General features: G+C 41.5%; 1 protein-coding gene across 1 annotated transcript in view; it reads left to right on the plus strand.

Moving 5' to 3' along the window:
* fstl5 (follistatin-like 5) overlaps window positions 1-14,516 on the plus strand; it is a 256,580-nt gene that overhangs the window by 161,213 nt on the left and 80,851 nt on the right. The window contains exon 7 of the mRNA XM_078953833.1: window positions 5,689-5,855. Within this exon, the coding sequence (XP_078809959.1) occupies window positions 5,689-5,855 (167 nt within the window). The remainder of the gene's footprint in view (window positions 1-5,688; window positions 5,856-14,516) is intronic.

Raw genomic sequence — 14,516 nt, forward strand, 5'->3', positions numbered from 1 at the left:
GTTTCTGACCATAGTTTTTTTTAGATAAGTGGATTTCCCATTTTCGCCAACCATTTTGCATCTTGCGTTTTGCATGGATGGAAGTTTTATCCCCCCCTCACAAGGAGGATGGCAATGAACCCCATTAGTTCAGGGAGGGCCATGAACCAGCTGTCATCTTCTGTCTGACGTTCATGCTGAACAACACAGTCTGAAGCATGTTCAGAGTGAGGAAACACAGAAAACTCTGTAAGCGAGTCGACACTGTACTTCTGACCAAAGCAGTTGGCTCTTCCTCAGCAGTGTAACATTCAATTGTGCTGTGATGGAGAGGCCTCCCAACCTTTTCTGAATGCCACATCGTGCCATCTTTTGCTTTTTCTGTTGGCGCAGTGTGTCTCCTCTCTGTCGTCTATCTTTTCTGATGGCAATGAAATCTCTGATGGCAATGAAATCTCATCTGTGAACTGATTTCTGAGATCTGAGCAATGAAAACCTTCAGCAATGTAAATATATGTTGTTTCACTTGTTTATTTTTTTTTTTTTTTGTTGTTGAATTCTAGTTGAAACTATAAATTCCAAAACATGTCAAATTGGCCTCCTTTGCCTCCCCAGTCCAAGAAACATGTGCTTAAATTAAATGACTAAATTTCTCATAGGTGTGTATGTGAGTGTGCCCTGTTATTTATCTATGTGGCCCTGCAATGGGCTGGTGACCCATCCAGGGTGTACCCCTCCCCAGTTGCTTGTGACTAGCTGGGATGTGCTCCAGCAGACCCCTATGATCCTGACCAGGATGAGCAGGCACAGAAAATAAATGGATAGACAACTGCTAGAATCAGCTAATGAGAACAAGATGTTCATGAAATCTTATCAAAAGAAATATCAGTCTGAGTCCAGCTAAAGGACTATCTCTTCTCCCTCAGAGTCAAATGGGTTGACTTGCTCCAGGATCATTTTCAATGTCTGCTCAGGGTAGTAAAAATAAGGCATCTTGGTTTTTTAGTTGACAAACTGGGAATCAAAGTTTGTCAGAGCTTGGAGGCTCTTTTGAAGCAGAAAAACCTCCCCCACCCTGATCTGAGTAAAGAATGTGGTTAGCTAGGACATGTCTTCATCCAGATGATCGGGTAGTTGGTGCTGCATTTACAAATGAAAGGTGGCTAATTGAAGGCTGTTGAATTAGTCATTTCGAGCCACCCAGCCATTTGGCTGTGCTCTGGACGCTGCAGGGGGAGTGAAAAATCCTGGGCGTTCTAGTGTTAAGGAGCTTCAGTGATTCCAAATAATAGTTTGAATTTCTTTGTAAATATTTTAAATTTTTTGTTGGGGGGGGTCTTCATATTTATTTATGTGACATTTAGCAGGGCAAAAGATTATGTTCAAGCAGAGGAGATGTCAGGGGCTGCTGCAGCCGCTTTTGTTGATGACATATTGTGTTAACGGAGTTGGTAAAGTGTCAATAGGTGGCGCTGGTTTCTCTTACACTGGGGAGTAAACTGGCATCAAACAAAACCGAAGAAGTAAACATTTGAAGTTTGTTTGAATATCATTAGCGGGTTTGCACGGTCCTGAGCTTTAACATTTATTTTTCTTTTGTTTTTCTTCAACATGAAAGGAAAATTTTTCAAATTTCAAACTGATCAGGTGGCCATTACAGGTCTGGTGGCAACAAGGAGGCTAACATCAACCCATGACACCACAATTATTATCATTATTAATACAAAAAATACCAATACTAGATAAAAAATGTAGTAATCAATTAATAATAAAAACCTTAAACTGCACTAATTGTGCCGCAAAAAAACTAATAAAAATAAACTTTTACATACATTTGAAAAAAAATATATATAATTTTCCTCCCACTCCCTTTGAGCAATAAAATCATATTTGTTGTTTATGTATGATACCTGTTGAATAATTCTAAACAAGCTTTAAATAAATAACACAAATCAAAACATACATGTCATCACGCAATCACATGATCTCCCCAGACAAGCATCTGACATTTTCCCCTCATATGTAAGAAAACAATAACTGAGACTGAATGTTTGTGTCCGCTTTTGAATAAGGTTACATTATAAATCAGTTTTTTCCTTATTTTTTATTTTCTTATGCTAGATCTAATTGAAAGAACAGAATAGCTGTCATTTCACTTTAGAGGCACTTTTCTATTTTCTTCTATTCATTTCCATTTATTGTCGTCCGTTCTTACCATTATCACCCCTGATGACTGCTGTGATCATAACTTTATTAGTCAGACAGCAAGCATCACATCAGCTGTCTTCATCACTTTGTTTCTGCCACATTCTGAACTCCACAGGGGAAATGTTGCAGTAGCATCATGAAGCTCTGCTCTTCATCTTTCATTTCATCTTTTCTAAATCAGACAAAAAAACTGGTTATGTGAAGGACGTGCTCCCCTGCCATGAGGGTATTTTTTGTCCCCCGACGTAAGAAACTTGTGCATGGATAACTATTTCACTCTTCATCGTTATGTTTATCTCTTCTAATGTGAACATTTTTGTTTGGTAGATCTGTTGGAAATCATAAAGAAATCATCATGTTATATAGTAACAATGAACTATTTTAGTTTTTCATTTATTTTCCTTTCAGAGAATTTAAAAACTGCTTTGTTGTGTTAACACAGAGATTTTCAATAGTTGTGAAATTGCAGAACAGTTTAAAATTGAACTTTGATAATTGAAGTCGTCCATCCCAGGATCTCTGTGGACTTATTGTTATCATAATGTTTGCATGAATCATATCAACTTAAACAACATTGTTTTGAAGCCCGCATCACTGTCAAGTTTTTATAAAAGTAGAATGGTTGGAAGTAGAAACCTTCAAGATGGTCCATTCTTTCATGACAAGCTTACATGACAGAGAAGATGAAGCCCTTGGATGAGTAGACTGACATCATTTAGTATCTGAAAGATGCTCAGAGCTTCGTTCTGAGGCGGACTCTGCAGACTGAAGTGGAAGAAACAGTAGTCATCCTCTCCATTCAGTCCTCTGACAGCAGAATAGCGCTTTCAACGAGCTCAGTTTATGCTGTGTCTAACAGCAGATAATGAGCCTAAAACTTTCCTCTGGACAACAAAAGCATCCGTCTGTCCCCCCCGTCCATTGTCCATTTACACATGCGTTTGAGGGATTTCTCTTTTATGCTTGTATTGACTTAGCTTTCCCTGCATGTGCTGCCACAGCTTTCCAAATCAGAGGTTCAGAGATGATAAATCAGCAATGTTGTTTTATATAAAGTGAGGGGGGTTTCATTGGCCAGCCCTCCTAAGATGGACAGGTTTTAGGACAACAGAATGAAGGCGTAGCAGAAGTGTAGCCGGTTTTGCCATCCTAAAGTCTCCTTGGTCCAGTGTGATTGAAAGCGACATAGCAGGTTTGCCAGGTTTACAAGGCAGAAACAACATTTGGACCACTGTCAGCAAATGACTGAGAAGCTTAAAAACCCCAGAACCTTCTCATCTAATGACACTGAAATTGGGCAATGGTAAAAAGTACTCCTAATTTTATTCTGCAAGCCTTGGCAAGTAAAGAGCCTTTTTGCTGGACCTTCTTCTTCATTAGATTTTGTATTTCATGCCCTCAGGAGCAGAACAAATAGTTTTCTCTTCTCCTTTTCCCTATTACTCATTACCCAGGGGAGAGATTATAACGCATTGTCTAACAGGCTGCCTTACATAATACCAGAGAATGGATAAGCGTTCATTGTCTTCCAAAAACACACAAAAGGCGTTAACCAAGCATATCACCGCTGACCTCTCACAACTCATTCCTAACTTAGTCTAGTATTTGCTTCAGGGACAGTCCCCAACAAGAAAAAACAATTCAACAAAATCAAACAAAAAAAGTCAGACACAGTTTTACTGCTGAACATTGAGCTTTTAAAACATTTCTAAAACGTTAGGAATGCAAGCAAAGATTTATTTGTAAAACACAAAAATGTGTATGAAATCAGTCCATAGTCTTTGCTGGTTGGGCTCTGGGGCGATGACATCTAGTTTGCATCGTCAGATCATAGATGAATGAGTCGCAGAGGTGGTTAACCCTTTCACACTGCCGCTTTAGCTCCAGTGTTTACAGTCTTTCGACTATCATCACTTTCTAACCATTGTTGCAATTAATGTAATACAGTAGATTATGAGGCGGAGAAAAGCATCTTTGTGCCGAGATGCAACTCTTCACAGCTGTTAAGTTTTTGTGTGATCAACATAAACCAGCTGATTGTGTCTCACTCGCATCCTGCCAACTGTTCACATCAGTTTTGAGTTCAGGCTGGACTTTTCAACATGTCAACTCTTTTAAAGAGGCATAACTTGACGTGTCTTTTTGGGTTGAGCGAGGAGCAGACGGCTTGTATGTCGCTATAAACAGGGAGAGAGATTTAGGGTGAGCATGGTGGAACTATCATCTACTGACATGTGCAATCAAACATTGATTTACAAACCTTAAATTCTTACCAATACATACACACTCATAGTCACACAAACACACAACCACACACATTCAGCAAAGATACATACTATGGTTAGTGTGTAGTGAATGTGTGAATGAGATGATTCTTTTTCTAAATAAAAATGTTTGAATCTCCTGTGTACTTCAAAACTTTATATTCTCTTTTCCCCAAAATCTTTTCATAGTTTTAGTTCTTTTGAGAATTGTGATATTTTAATTATTTTTTAACACATTTTGCAAAAGTGAACAGTACTTGCTATCAAATCAAATCAACGTTTATTTGTAAAGTACTATGAAAACACAAGGTACTCAAAGAGTTTTACATGATGACATTTAAAAACAAAAGGACAAAACAAACAAATATGTAATTAAAAAAACGGCACAATGCCACCCCACCCATCCACCCCCACACACGCACATCCTCCCTCGACAGAACGATGTAATGTAGAAACCTGGCTTTGTACTGAGGTTGGGGAAACGATGCTTTGGGAACAGGTCCACATCAGTGACTCCCCACCCAGGTTGCTATACAACATTTTATGCATGACCAGTCACTCTATAACACAAATACATCATGATTATTTATGAAAAAAACTGATTTTGGAAATGACATCAAACCTAAATGGCTACACATGACTTTACACACATAATTACTCTTTCATTACATTGGCCTTTTTTTTATTTCCATGCTGATAGAATGTTGAAGTTTGAGAAACAGATGTCACTAATTTTAATGGGTCAAATGCTTCACTAATGAACCCCTTCATCACAAATAATTTCTCTTTGGTTGAGCAGTTCAGAAAGCCTTTAACAGCCGCTCAGGATGACTGGAAACAAGATAAATGTTTTTTATTGACAATTTGCCAAAAACTTGGCACCTGTCTGCATTTCCTTCTTTTGGTGCCTAAATAACAAAACATCTTCATTCTGTCAGAAACTGGTGGTTTAGGACCCAAAACACAGGAAAAGAGCACAAATGGTCCTTCCACGTCTGGCTTTTGTTCTTTTTGTACTCTACATCTTCAAATTTTTTCAAATTAAAGTCAATGTCCATTCAGTTACAGACGCTATCCTTGTGTTGCCCTGGTGACCCTGACAATAAAGACATAAAAAAATTGTCTTTATTATCACAGTAGCATCTCATCTAAAAAGTTCTTTTAAACTTTCCTATTTTGGGGTTTTGTTATGAAAAATAGTAACCTTTTTAACACAAAGACTTCTTCTCTTCTGCAGATGTGTATCTTCTCAGCCTGCCAGATGACCAAAAAGTCATTGTCACAACCGTGACTGTAGGAGAGAGCACCGTGTTGACCTGTGCCATAACTGGCGAGCGCAGGCCTTCCATTTTATGGAAGCGAAATCATCAGAACCTGAACTCCCTGAACCTGGAAGACATCAATGTAAGAGTTGCCTCTAATTCATTTTTTTGCAAAAATAGTTTTGCCCATGGGATGCTAAAAAAAACTGTATATCTTTGTTATTTTCTATACTTTAATGCTGAGTTTATGTGGGTTTGCAACATGGAGATGCATAAAAGCTTCACGAGCAGGAAAAAAAGCTGTGTGGTAAGAGCAACAAAAAAAAAAAAAGAATCATGGGAGTTCTGCCTCTATAACTGTGTTGCTGAAGGAAGTAACTTTCTTCAGTCAGTAGCTCTGTTAAAAGCTCTCAAGGCTCTGCCGGCAGTTGAAGCCACTGATGCTGCACAGTGTTTGTGTGATTTAAGTCAGAGAGAGAAGCAGGATGAGCAGGTGACTTGGTAAAATGTCTATTAATTGCTGTTTGCACAATGCAAAGTTTTGGATGAGAACATATGTTTGTGGCTGTTGTGAGGCTGATTGTGTAGGACAACAATGTTTTCCTGTGAACACGTTTCCTGGCTCGTTCACTTGTTCAGCTTAAATGAATAACAGAGCTCTTAGTCAGCTAGTTTAAGTGTAATTTTGCGACTGCTTTTCAATTAATTTTTTATTCAGTGGCAAGTATAATCATGAAAGTCATGTAAATAAACAAATAAAAGCTCCAAAAATGTGTGATCAGTTTAAATGCTCTTTTCACACCTGAATCTAAAGGGTCACTGCACGCCTCTCATAGCTTGTCTTTTAATTTTCCTGACTTTTTGTAGTGGTAGCACTATATTTTCGTTCTGTCAAGGCTTTTTGTTTTCAGCAGGGCAGTAAGTGGCTGCTTTAGTTCTTGTTGGCTTAGGTGAGAGATGGCTGGAGGGGCGGGGCTTTCAGACAAAGGAGGAAGATGAAAGGGGGATACCAGAGGGCTTCGGCCTTGAGAAAGAACTTGGTATAATAATTGGTGTATATCTATGTGCTCTCTGTGTGTCCCTTTCATCCTCATCAAAAGAGCAGAGATCCTCATGTCATGAGGAAAAGAGATAGATCCCTGTGCTGTACTCCCAACTCATGTGTTAAGACTGACCAATGTGAGAGTGACATGATGAGCACAATTGCATTGACACTGCCTTCACAGTTGAAGGCCATCAAATGAAGCCACTGATGTGACATTCAATGTTACTGACCCCCAAATGAGTGGGAGGGACCGTCTCTTGACATCCCCTGGCCCTGATAAGCCAGTGCTCTTCCTGGTTGTAATTATTGTGAGAGGAGCCACTGCCAATTGCTCTAGAGTAAAAAACTGTTTACTGTTCTAGCCTTTCTTATAACTGCTGTTAAACAACTGATGTTTAAAATCAGTCCCTGAAAATCCAAAGAGAACAGGGAAATGTCAAGAAATCTTAATATGCTGTGACTGTGGGACTGCTTAAGTGACAGAAAAGTTAAGATTGGTGTCAAGAACACAGGTGGTCCTTCATTCCACCTCACACATCCTTTAAGGTTCCTGGATAAGTAAACTAGATCTAACTGAGATGTATTATTCAGTTCAGACACTGGCTGGGAGATATAGACCTTGGTTTAAAGTTATCGTGTTCTTTCTTGCTAAAGAAGATGGGGGGGGGGGGGGGGGTGTTGTTGGCTGTTTCATCAAAAGTAGCGGTTGTTTCATCATTTACAGGCTACTTCAAGCATTCCATGTTTCTAAACTTCTGCATTCATTGTTATATGTACAACTTACTGTTGTCATTTTACCCAGGGGTTACAGGATGGATGGATGGATGGATGGATGGATGCATGGATGGATGGATAGATAGAGAGAGAGAGAGAGAGAGAGAGAGAGAGAGAGAGAGAGAGAGAGAGAGTTTCTTAAACACCTTTAATGACCAATCATCATTACACAAAGAAAATATTCACATCACAAACTAAAGAAAACACAAAAAAAACAAGAAACAAACTCAAAAATTTAGCACTAAAGAGTCATCCTTGACAGAACACAAAACATTTTGTACAGCCCAAATATTGTCAAAGACATCAAGTGCGTGTGTGAGCTTATAAAAAACAAACTCGACGTTCAACCTTGCCACCAGAAGTCTCTTAAAAAGAAACAGAATATCGTCAGACCCCACTCCCCGTATCCGATTTTCCCTTGTCAACCAAACCGCCAACTTAGCTTCACCGGAAAGAAAGTTTAACAAAACATGGACTCTTCGCTTTCTGGCCAAATATTTTGGCCCGTAAATAAAACACACAGATGAAAACTGTTCTCCCAGCCCCTCAAAAAAAGAACGAAGAAGAGAAAAAAGTCCAGTCAGACGTTGACACTGCAAAAAAAGATGTTCCACAGTTTCCGCAACAGAACAGAACGGACACCCATCCCCCGTGCCAGGATTAAGGTGCACCAGATATCTGTTTGTAGCCAGGATCCCATGTACGACCCTCCACTGGAGGTCACCTACCCGTTTCTCAACAGGAGCTTTGTACAGGGATCTCCAACAGCCCTTCGGGGAAGACCCCGTGCCAAACAACTCAGTCCACCTCGACACTCTGACGTCCATTAAGGAGCGCAAGTTCAAAACTTTAACACATAAAAAATATAAAGACTTCTTCCCAATCGTTTCAAAGATTCCTATTTGAGGAGTAGTCCAGGGCAGGAGTTTCGTTCCGTCCTCCTGCCATCCTTCGCAGGCTGGAGAAACCTTCAGAGGAGGAAAGACGAAGTCCACACCATCCACCCACTGGCTAGACGCAGTAGGATCCATCACGTAGGCTTGATAGGACACAGGCAAGGAGAGACACATCTCCTTCACAAGATTCTCCAGTGTTCTGACAGATCGTATTCCAGTTAAAGCAGACATCTCAGGAGCAGGAGTCTGTAGGAGATGTCCAAGCTTCACACAGCCCGCATCTCTCAACTTCGACCTCAGGGTAGCTGAAAAAAGAGTCTGCGAATTGATGAGGTCGTTTCCAAAAATAGGTTCTTCGAACAGCCATGTTCCAGGTGTTGAAACCAATTCCCTCTTGCAGAGCAACAGTCGCCAGGCTCGTAGGACAGAGCAGTAGAAAGGTGAAAGTCCAGCCAGGTCCAAGGTATGAAGCTGGGGCAGAAACAAATGTTTGTCAAATCCATAACCCCCAGCTTTCCGCAGCAGCACACATGCAGTATCCAACCACGGCAGTCCAAAACTGTGGAGCAGACGCTGCGCCGTCCGCAGTCTAAAGGCAGCTACACGGGCTGAAATATCAATCAATCCCTGACCGCCCTCCTCAACCGGCAGGTACAGAACAGCAGCTCTTAGCCAATGATGACCAGACCAAAAGAAATCTACCACAGTCTTTTGAAGTGCAGTGATGAGGCTTGCAGGAGGAGGCAACACCATCATACTATGCCAAAGTGTCGAGGCAACCAAGTTATTGACAACAAGAACTCCACCCCTGAAGGAAAGCTGAAGCAGCAGGTATTTCCAGTTAGACAGTCTGGCACACGCTCTTTCCATGACACCCTCCCAATTCCTTTTCTGAAAAACGTCACTGCCCAAATAAACACCTAAAGACTTAATCCCCTCCCTTCCCCAATTAAGATTCCCAGGCAAAAGAGGCAACGTGGAGCCCGACCAACGTCCCAACAATAGAGCGGTGCTCTTATCCCAGTTCACCTTAGCCGAAGAAGCCCTTTGGAAAAGATCCAGAACATTACACAGAGAATCAATATCTGCCTGATGTCGAACAAAGACCGTTACATCATCTGCATATGCAGACACCACAAGAGACGGTTTGTGGGACATTTCTGGTAACATCAATCCTGTAAGCCGAGTACGTAACCTATGGAGAAAAGGTTCAATGGCAATAGCGTAAAGTTGTCCAGAAAGGGGACATCCCTGTCTAATCCCTCTCTGAACCATAACAGGTCTGCTCAGTCCGCCACCAATCTTGACTAAACAAAAGGCCTCCTTATACAGAAGAGCCAACAAAGAAATAAAAAACTCTCCAAAACCAAAAGCTCTCAAAGCAGAAAATAAATAAGAATGATCAACCCTATCGAAAGCCTTCTCCTGATCCAAGGATAATAGTCCAACTGAGGTGTCACAGTGTTTGCAAACATCAAATAAATCACGTACAAGAAAAAGATTGTCCATAATAGATCGGTCAGGCACACAATAGGACTGATCTCTGTGAATGATTACACCCAAAACATTCTTAAGTCTATTGGACAGGACCTTAGAAAGCAACTTATAGTCTGTACAGAGCAAAGCAAGCGGTCTCCAGTTTTTCAGGAGAGTTAAGTCCCCTTTCTTAGGAAGAAGAGAGAGAACAGCATGACGGCATGAGAAAGGTAACCAGCCAGTCTTTGAGCAATACTCGTACACCTCTAGTAGATCCGGGCCCAGGCACTTCCAGAAGTGTTTATAAAAATCCGCCGGCAGCCCATCCAAACCAGGAGACCTCCCGAGCGCCATCTGACCCACAGCAGCAGTCAATTCCTCCATGGAGATTGTAGAATCCAAAAGATCCCTGTCTGCGTCACTCAGTCGTGGGAGTCCCTCCAGCAGCTGATCCACACAGTCGCTGTCGCAGTCCTCTTTTCCGAATAAGCCGCTATAAAAATCCACCGCAAGAGTTCTCATAGCAGCCGGGCTCGTAGTAACAGTCCCATCAAGAAGGCGCAGACAGACCATCTGTTTCTTCCTAGAAACAAATTTCTCCAGGTTGAAAAAGAATGACGTGGGAGCATCCATGTCTCTGATGGTGGTAAACCGAGCTCGAACTAAAGCTCCCTTAGCCCTTTCACGGAGAAAAGAACTTAGTTCACCCCGTTTGCTCTTAAGTAATTGTCCTTGTGAAGCACTATGAGTTAAACAAGTGTTTTCTAGCCCAGAGATTTCCTTTTCCAAGGCAGATATTGCTCTCTTAGTTGTAACTGTGGAATGACTTGTATACTGCTGACAGAAAACCCGTATTTGTGCTTTACCCACCTCCCACCACTGGCTAACAGAAGCAAAATCAGATCTTCTACATCTCCAAAGCTCCCAAAAAAAACTCAAATTTCTCACAAAAAACTCTATCTAGTAGAAGCTTCACATTAAAATGCCAGTATGAACTTCCTTTTGTAGAAGATCCAAGGTGTGATTCTAGGGTTATCATATGATGATCACTAAACGCAACTGGATAAATGGAACATCCATAAACCCTGTTTCTAAAACTGTCTGTGATATAAAATCTGTCCAGTCTAGCAAGGCTCAGTTTCCCGCCCACATTCCTGGCCCACGTGTATTGTCTGGTTTGGGGATTATTAAGCCGCCACACGTCAACCAAAGAAGAGTCAGAAACAATCTTTGATAAAACCGAGGATGACTGGAAATGAGGTTCTGCACCTGTTCTATCCAAAGTAAAATCTAACGTGCAGTTCCAGTCACCGCCCATCACTATAACATCCCCAGGATCACAGTTTTTCAAAAAATCCTCTAAAGTGAGGAAAAAAGGGATTCTGTGAGCACCATTTGCAGGTGCATAAAGGTTAATCAAACAAAAATAAAACCCGTTCAGTTCAACCCTCACAGCAAGGAACCTGCCTGCGGCCACCTCACTAACGGATAAGATATTAAAACTCAGCCTAGGTGAGAAAAGAACCGCCACCCCAGCAGAGAACACTGTACCGTGAGAAAAGAAAGACTGACCCCTCCACCACAAAGCCCATTCTGCCTCAGTTGCTACATCACTATGTGTCTCCTGTAAAAACAAAATATCCAAAGCTTTATCTTCAAAAATATCTTTAATAATCGCCCTCTTTTCCGCATCCCTCCCACCATTAATGTTTAAAGAGCCGGCCTTAAATGTAAACATAGAGTGAAGAAGGAAAAATGAAGGAAATAACAGGAAAAGGATCACCCACACACACACAGTCATAACTACGTCAGTGTTTCACCCTTTTTCTTCATTTTCAGCCTTCTGGAGCTTTTACCCTTCAAAGCCTTCAACTGTTTACGAATGGTAGTCACATGTTTCTTTAATCGAAACCGTTTCTTCTCGTCAAGTATATTAAAGTCAACCAATTTCTGCAAAGTTAGTGACGTCAGAATAAATTTCTCCAAATCTGGAAAATAATCAGCCACTTTAACTGGTCTACCAAATGAATCATCTAGGAAGTGATTGATTTCCTCAAGTGAAAAGATGTCATCAGACGATATCTGGGACTCTGCCAGAGAGACACAGTCAGAGTCTGAATCCAGCTCCATGTCTGTGGTGACAGGAGGAGGAATCACAGCAGAACAATCATCAGTAACAGCAGACTGTCCATCTGCACACTCAACCCCTTCACCAGTCACCCCTGTGCCCATTGTATCACCACTAGAATGGTCAGAAATACCACCAACATTCTCTATACTGACACTTACACCACCTTCAGACTCCTCCTGAAGCTCTGAGGCAGGAGCAACAGCGTTGTCTCTAACATTAACTGAACTATTGCTGCTCTGAACAGCTTCAGAGCTGCAACCTTCACCAGGATCCGTACCAGTTAGAAGGGCGGGGTCCCTCACACCCACAGATTCTGCAGCGGCGAGCCCCTCCTCCACCTGAGCGGCCGGAGCGGCCTCATCAGGCCGCCCTTCGGCCGCCCTGTGAGGGCAGGCGGCGCGCTTATACCCAGCGTTTCCACACTCAAAGCACTTCATATTTCCCGTGCTGGCATAGACCAAATAATTGCCATCCCCGTGCTTTACGCGGAAGGACACGTCCAGAGTCTGAGCAGAAGAGCTCAGAAACATGAACACCTGTCTACGAAAGGACTGAACATGCTTCAGTTTCTCACTCCTGCATCCTAAACCTACAGTACGGAAACCGCTGGCAAACTTTCCACAACGCTGCAGCTCTTTCTCCAGAGCGTCGTTGGGAATGAACGGGGGAACACCCGAAACAATGACCCGCGTCGACGGCACCGCGAGCGGGGACACCTGCAGGAACTCCCCGCCCACAGTGATGCCACACGCGATCAAGTCAGACACCAAACGCTCCTCCGTCAGAAAAACAATCACTCCTTTGTTCATCCGAGAAGCATAGAGAGAGAGAGAGAGAGAGAGAGAGAGAGAGAGAGAGAGAGAGAGAGAGAGAACCAGAAACCAAAGAAATTCCATTAAAGTGGCCCCATCTTCACAAAAAAGGAACAGGTTGGAGATCTCTTTAATGCCTTTGTGGCTATTCTTACAAGTTGTCCAAAAAACCTTAAAACAAAAATCCAAGCTTCAGAAATACTTTTGAGAGGAATTTGAGAACTTTTTAACGTTGTAAGACTTCTTAGAGGTTTCCTTTTAAATGCCTTTGTGATTCATTAAAGTAAAAAGGTTTTCTTAGAATTACAGTAAATTGGTTTTGAATGCCACATGAACTCTAAGTCCAGTTCAGGCTAAGGTTTGGCAGGTGTGTGTTTTCACTGCTACAGTTTTATTGTTCTAATTGATACATTAGATTTTTGCCTTCAATCACAATTTATTTCCATGGTTCGGTGATATACAATCCCAACTAACAAGACCAGTAGAAGTGAAATCACAAGTGTCTCTGTGCAGATGAAAAAGGTTTCTCAGAAACAAGCGTCTGAACCGCTTTCCACCACACTGCCTTTGACAGGAACGTTCTTCAGTAAGAAACATTTGACAGCCTGCTGGGAATTTGCCAGAAGATGTCCGAATGACTTGTAGATCATAAATAGCAAAACTCTAGGATGAAGCGATGACAATCACTTCATCAATCCTTTTTCAGTCAACATGGTGACAAATGGAGAAAATCCAGCCAAGCTTCGGTCAAAACTTTTCCCAGCTTTTCAAGATGCTAATCTGTGAGGAAGACTCGCACTTCAACAAGAAATCCTGAGGGACATCAACAAGAAAGCAGAGCAGCAAATTCACACACAGGAAAGGAAATGCTGCTGTAATAATTCTGATATGGAAATAAAACTACACATTTGGAATCTTCACATTCCTAGCTTTAACTATACACAACCCATTAGCTCAATATATTTAATCTTACACTAATGACAGTTCATCTCTGTGTCCCTGTGGGAGACAACGCTGTCAATAAGACCCATGAATCTAATCACTGGACACATAGAACTCAGTATGATTGGTTTAATAGGGTTCATCGTATGTCTGAAATTGGCAGCTGACATTTAGAAACTTGAAACTGTTGTTGGGAACAGATTTATTGGGCACTTTGGAAACTCTGACTTCCTCCCAGAGCCCCAAAACAAGCTCTAAGGTTGATAGGTGACTGAAAATTACCCCTTAAGAATGAGCATAGATCTGCGATGGATGGGTGATCTGTCTGGGGTGTAAGGCAGCTGGAGCCTGAGCCCTGCAGGAGCTGATGGGATAGACAAAACCCCATGTTTCTGCACCAAGTGTGTATCGATAATGCATGGATGCCTTTTTTTATTTTATTTTTATTATTGACATTAAAATAGCTAATCTAAAAAAAAAAAAACTTATCACAGTGGTTACTCTACCTTGACAAAGATGAATGAATTAAAGGTTTCACCTTGAAGTCTACAACTTTAATATTTTGTGTGGGCTACCTGCGTGCCGCCATGCAGGTTTGACTTTTTTTTTTGCCTGCCTTACCCGTGAGGGTGTGACTAAGGCTTTAACTCAACAATATCTTGTGTCTAGTTTTGTAAGACTATCTTCCAAAAGCTGCTAAAGAAACTTTAGTGAAGGGTCTGAATTA

The sequence above is a fragment of the Oryzias latipes genome, chromosome 10 (assembly GCF_053564925.1).
Source record: "Oryzias latipes strain Hd-rR chromosome 10, Olatipes_Hd-rR_3.1".
NCBI classification, from domain to species: Eukaryota; Metazoa; Chordata; class Actinopteri; order Beloniformes; family Adrianichthyidae; genus Oryzias; species Oryzias latipes.